This window comes from Odocoileus virginianus, chromosome 2 (assembly GCF_023699985.2).
Source record: "Odocoileus virginianus isolate 20LAN1187 ecotype Illinois chromosome 2, Ovbor_1.2, whole genome shotgun sequence".
NCBI lineage: Eukaryota > Metazoa > Chordata > Mammalia > Artiodactyla > Cervidae > Odocoileus > Odocoileus virginianus.
This window is the reverse complement of record NC_069675.1, coordinates 28,731,894-28,736,803: the sequence shown is the minus strand read 5'-3', so window position 1 is coordinate 28,736,803 and position 4,910 is coordinate 28,731,894. Positions and strand designations below refer to the sequence as shown.

The 4,910-nt window shown below is 49.0% G+C and overlaps 1 protein-coding gene across 1 annotated transcript; it reads right to left on the bottom strand.

Annotated features, from left to right (window-relative positions):
- Nucleotides 1–1,543: 1,543 nt before the first annotated feature.
- LOC139036780 (DENN domain-containing protein 11-like) lies at nt 1,544–4,216 on the bottom strand. Its single transcript, XM_070472676.1, has one exon. It carries the CDS (start codon nt 4,214–4,216, stop codon nt 2,864–2,866), a length of 1,353 nt encoding a protein of 450 aa, XP_070328777.1. The 3' UTR covers nt 1,544–2,863.
- Between the last annotated feature and the right edge of the window lie 694 nt (nt 4,217–4,910).

Below are 4,910 nucleotides of genomic sequence, written 5' to 3'. Positions count from 1 at the left end.
ATTTCTGTCTTTATTGTGCCCATCTTTACATGAAATGTTCCCTTGGTATCTCTAATTTTCTTGAAGAGATCTCTAGTCTTTCCCATTCTATTGTTTTTCTCTGTTTCTTTGCATTGATCACTGAGGAAGGCTTTCTTATCTCTCCTTGCTATTCTTTGGAACTCTGCATTCAGATGGGTATATCTTTCCTTTTCCTCTTTGCCTTTAACGTTTCTTCTTTTCTCAGCTATTTGTAAGGCCTCCTCAGACAAGCATTTTGCCTTTTTGAATTTCTTTTTTTGGGGCATGGTCTTTATCCTTGTCTCCTGTACAATGTCATGAACCTCTGTCCATAGTTCTTCAGGCACTCTATCTAATAGATCTAATCCCTTGAATCTATTTGTCACTTTCACTGTATAATCATAAAGGATTTGATTAAGGTCTTACCGGAATGACCAGTCAATCCTAAAGGAAATCAGTCCTGAATATTCATTGCAAGGACTGATATTAAAGCTGAAACTCCAATACTTTGGCCACCTGATGCGAAGAACTGACTCACTGGAAAAGACCTTGATGCTGGGAATGATTGAAGGCAGAAGGAGAAAGGGACGACAGAGGATGAGATAGTTGGATGGCATCACCGACTCAATGGACATGAGTTTGAGTAATCTCCGGGATTTGGTGATGGACAGGGAGGCCTAGCGTGCTGCAGTCCATGGGCTCATAAAGAGTCAAACACAACTGAGCAACTGAACCGAATTGAAATTACCTGAATGGTCTAGTGGTTTTCCCTACTTTCTTCAGTTTAATTCCAACTTTAAAAAGCACCAAAGACTTCCACTAAAGAGTGGATTTACACAAAGGTAACTCGTGGGACCCCAGGCTAGACGTGGCCTCCCGGGTAGACATGGACCCTGCACATTAGTTTCATTGATGACCTCCCTTCAGTGCTGCCCTCAGAGAGATGTGACTTTACACGATGGCGCGGCATAGGGGCCAGGGGACCTTGGGTGCAGCAGGGAGTAGGGAGGCCCGGGTTTCAGCAGTCCGCCCTGGTGGCTCAAATGGAAAAGAATCTACCTGCAATGCGGGAAATGGTAACCCACTCCAATATTCTTGTCTGGAGAATTCCATGGACAGAGGAGCCTGGAGGGCTATAGGCCATGGGGTCGCAAAGAATCAGATGTGTCTGAGTGACTAACGCTTTTACTTTCACTTGTAACAGAGCAGGACCCTAGGTGCCTTTCTGGGACACATCCCACCTCCCCCCACCCCCATACCATCTCCTGTAGCTCGTCCCAGAAGTCCCTAGTTAATTGTATCTGATGCACACTGTTTTATAATGTGAAAACCCTCACCAAATGGAAGAAGGTAACTGTTTGGTGATCTTTTTTTTTTTTTTTTTTTCCAGCTTCTAAACGGATTCTTTTTTTCTTCTGTAAACAAATATATTACTGAAATGATGGCTAAACCCACAGAGAAGAAAAATGTACAGTTTATATTTCAATGCCCAAACTTATTTATATATTTACATAAAAGACACTACCCTTGATTAGTCAATGTCTGCATTTCCACATGTGAACTTCTTTAATCTTGAATTCTGTATCAGGGAGCTGCAGTGAGAATGGTTTTGAATAAAGCAATAAGCCCTACAAAGCTAGTCTCGAGACAAGACACACAATCCATCCATTTGAAAGTTATTTCTCTCTGACACTAGCCTGGCTAGAACTTGGTCCCGGACACAGATACACAGACAGCTATTCCAATAATCCAGTCAGGTAGGAACAGTGAAGGGGAAGAAGTTATTTGTCACAAACAACCCAGGACCCCAAGTCAAAATCCTGAACTGGCCCAGAAGACCTCTACTCAACTCACAGGAGCAGGCTTCTCTAACAAACCATGGTTGTCTCACCGTGGCTGATGTCCACTGAACACCCCAGCCAAGGGGAACAAGCAGGGCCAACAGGAGCTATCCCAGGTCCAAGCACTCCAGAGCACAGCAGAGAAACTCATCTCACACACGGGGTTCCCAACCACGCCCCTGGTGCAGGCATGCCACCTCTAACGAGTCTGGTGCTTCTCTGGTCCCAGTTGCCTAGCTCGAGGAATGTTGTCTCTGCTAAAAAGAAGTTTGTTTATGAAGGCTTCTAACTGGTACACATTCTTGCTGACATCAGCCTGGAGGAATGTGCCAGCCTGTCCCAGGAGGGAATTCAGAGAAACAAAACTATGACGTGGAGCGGCCACCGTTAACTTAGGGAAAGGTTTCCAGGCTTCATTTTTACAATTTTAGTTTTCAGCTGACTTAGAAGCCACCACTCCCTGTCCTCTGTCTAGAGAAGCTTCATACCTGGTGACAAAAACATCCTTTGTCCCACTCTGAAGTCTCTATGTGAACAGAGAAAACACAGATTTACTCTAATAAACCAGAAAGGAAATTTGATCGCAAGACAAGACTCCCAGAACTGATAAAAACCTTGGAAGGCCATCTGGTCTAGCTTCTGCTTTGGGCAGATGGATATGTAAGGCCACGCTGGACAGACTGTGGTCTCATTCTTGATCCATCAAATGACAGAGACCAGACAGACTTTCCCAACAGTCCAGCCAGGGTGTCCAGAGCTCCTGGTGACAAGCAGCCTTCCCCCTTCACCTCAAGTCAATCACGAGGAGATGAGAGAATCTGCTTTGATAACTCCCAAGACTGAACCCAGCAGCAGCTAGGAAAGCAGTAGCTTCCAGCAACCTTCAAAATCAAGGCGCTCTGATCTTACCTCTTGGGAAGAAGGGAAGAAAGAAGATGCAAAAACTACATTTGTTGGAAGTATAAATACTCCTGTGTCAATCAGAAATCAGGCCGTCCCCACGTGATAGCGGCTCATCCTTCCTATGGGCAACAGGGGTTGTCAATGACCAACATGACATCAATGCCGTAGGCCTCCAGCAAGTCCATAAGAAAGCTCCGGTCTCCTTGGGGGTCTAAACCCATGCCCCGGGCATGCTCGGCCGTCAGAGTTTTGTCTTGACTGGCGGACACCTCCAACAAAGTCTGAAATATCCGGTTGTTTTGCTCAAGGAAAAACAGCACAAAGAGGTCCTCTTCGCAAGGGTTATAATCTTCTTCCACCTCCTGGGAGTATAACAGCATCTGCCTCTGCTCGTTGAGCCGCCGGTACTTCTCCCGGTCGGCGCTGTTGATCTTCAGCAGGGGCTGCAGGTGGTCGTGGTGCGTCTTCACGTTCTGGTTGTCCACGTAGACGTCGTAGAGCTCCCGCTTCTCCTCGAAAATCTCCGTGGTGCAGGCCACATAAGACACCTCTACCTCCAGGGTCTCGATGTCGGCCACGTTCACGTAGAAGAAAGGCTTGGACTCAGGCACGGTGCCCCCGATGCCAGGCAGGGAGACATTGGCCAGGCAGCAGCAGCAGTACACTCTATAGCATACAACGCCCACTGGAGGGGGAGAAAATATCAAAATGCGCTTTCGAAGTAAGGCAAATTTCCAAAGGATGAGGATCTGTTCGCCAAAGAACTTAATAAACTGAGACATGCAGCCAGCTGGGTGTGTGATCTTCATCTCGGGGTACATGTATCGGTGGATGGAAGGCAGCCAGTAGACGGGGGGGAGGCTGCCACCTCTCCCCGGACCGGCGTGGAGCACCCCCTTCTTGTCCTCATAGAAGGCAGCCAGGTGAGAGTAATGACCCGGGGTCTCCAGCTGGTGTCGAACTTGGTTCTCCAGGAAGTGCATGTGCCGGTACAGCAGGGTGTAGGATGGAGACAGGATGCCCACGGACTTCATCCGCGCGCCACGCTCCAGCTCGCTTTCCACCGGCATGTTGGCGAAGCAGGCCAGGCCGAAGAAGGGCCCCTTCCGGAAATAGATGAAATCAGACTGAATTTTATGGGATCCACTAGCCATAGACTTGAACTCCATGCCTTCAAGGTCAATATCTTGGGGTAAGCACCATTCCACCATGTTTCCCGAGCGGGGATCGAAGGTGACCACGAACACGGCCACCACCTGGTCCTCCTCCACGTCGCCCAGCTCGAGGCGCCCCGGTTGCCGCAGCTCCTCGGGCTCCCGCCTCCTCGGCGGCTCCGCGGCAGCCCAGCCGCCCCCACCGCCGCCCCAGCCCCGGCCTCCAGCCTGCGGGATGGGGGCCCGCGGCGGGGAGACGGCGGGGCCCTCGGCCCAGCGCAGCAGCGGCGCCGCCCTGTTTGGTGATCTTGAGCACATAGCCTCCAGGCCTACTGGAGCCTACGGATTACTAATGTTCACCCTGCAATACTACCCAGTCACTTCATCATCAACCAGTCAGAGAATTGTGCCAGAGCTGATCACATGCCCTGCAAGCCCCCCTCCCTCACCTGGCCCTTTGAAAATGCTTTCCTGAAACTCTGCAGAGAGTTAAGGCTTTCTTTTTTAGATTGGAAAGAATTAATTAATTATTGAACCCATGTCCTCTACATTGGCAGACAGATTCTTAACCACTGGCCCACCAGGGAAGTCCTGGAGTCCAGGCTTTTCTGAGTGCTAGCTGTCCTCGACTAGTACAGCATTGCAGTAAGCACTGCACTTTCCTTCAGCACAACCCGGCATCAGTAGATTGACTACTGCGCATGGGGGAACAGACGTTTGGTTCTTGAAGTTTTAGGGACTTAAGGATCTGCTGTTTCATACCGTAGATTCTTTGCCATTACTTTGCCGACAAAGGTCCGTCTAGTCAAAGCTATGGATTTTCCAGTAGTCATGTATGGGTGTGAGACCTGGACTATAAAGAAAGCTGACCGCCGAAGAATGGACACTTTTGAACTGTGGTGTCCTGAGAGTCCCTTGGACTGCAAGGAGGTCAAACCAGTCAATCCTAGAGGAAATCAGTCCTGAATATTCATTGGAAGGACTGATGCTGAAGCTGAAACTCCAATATTTT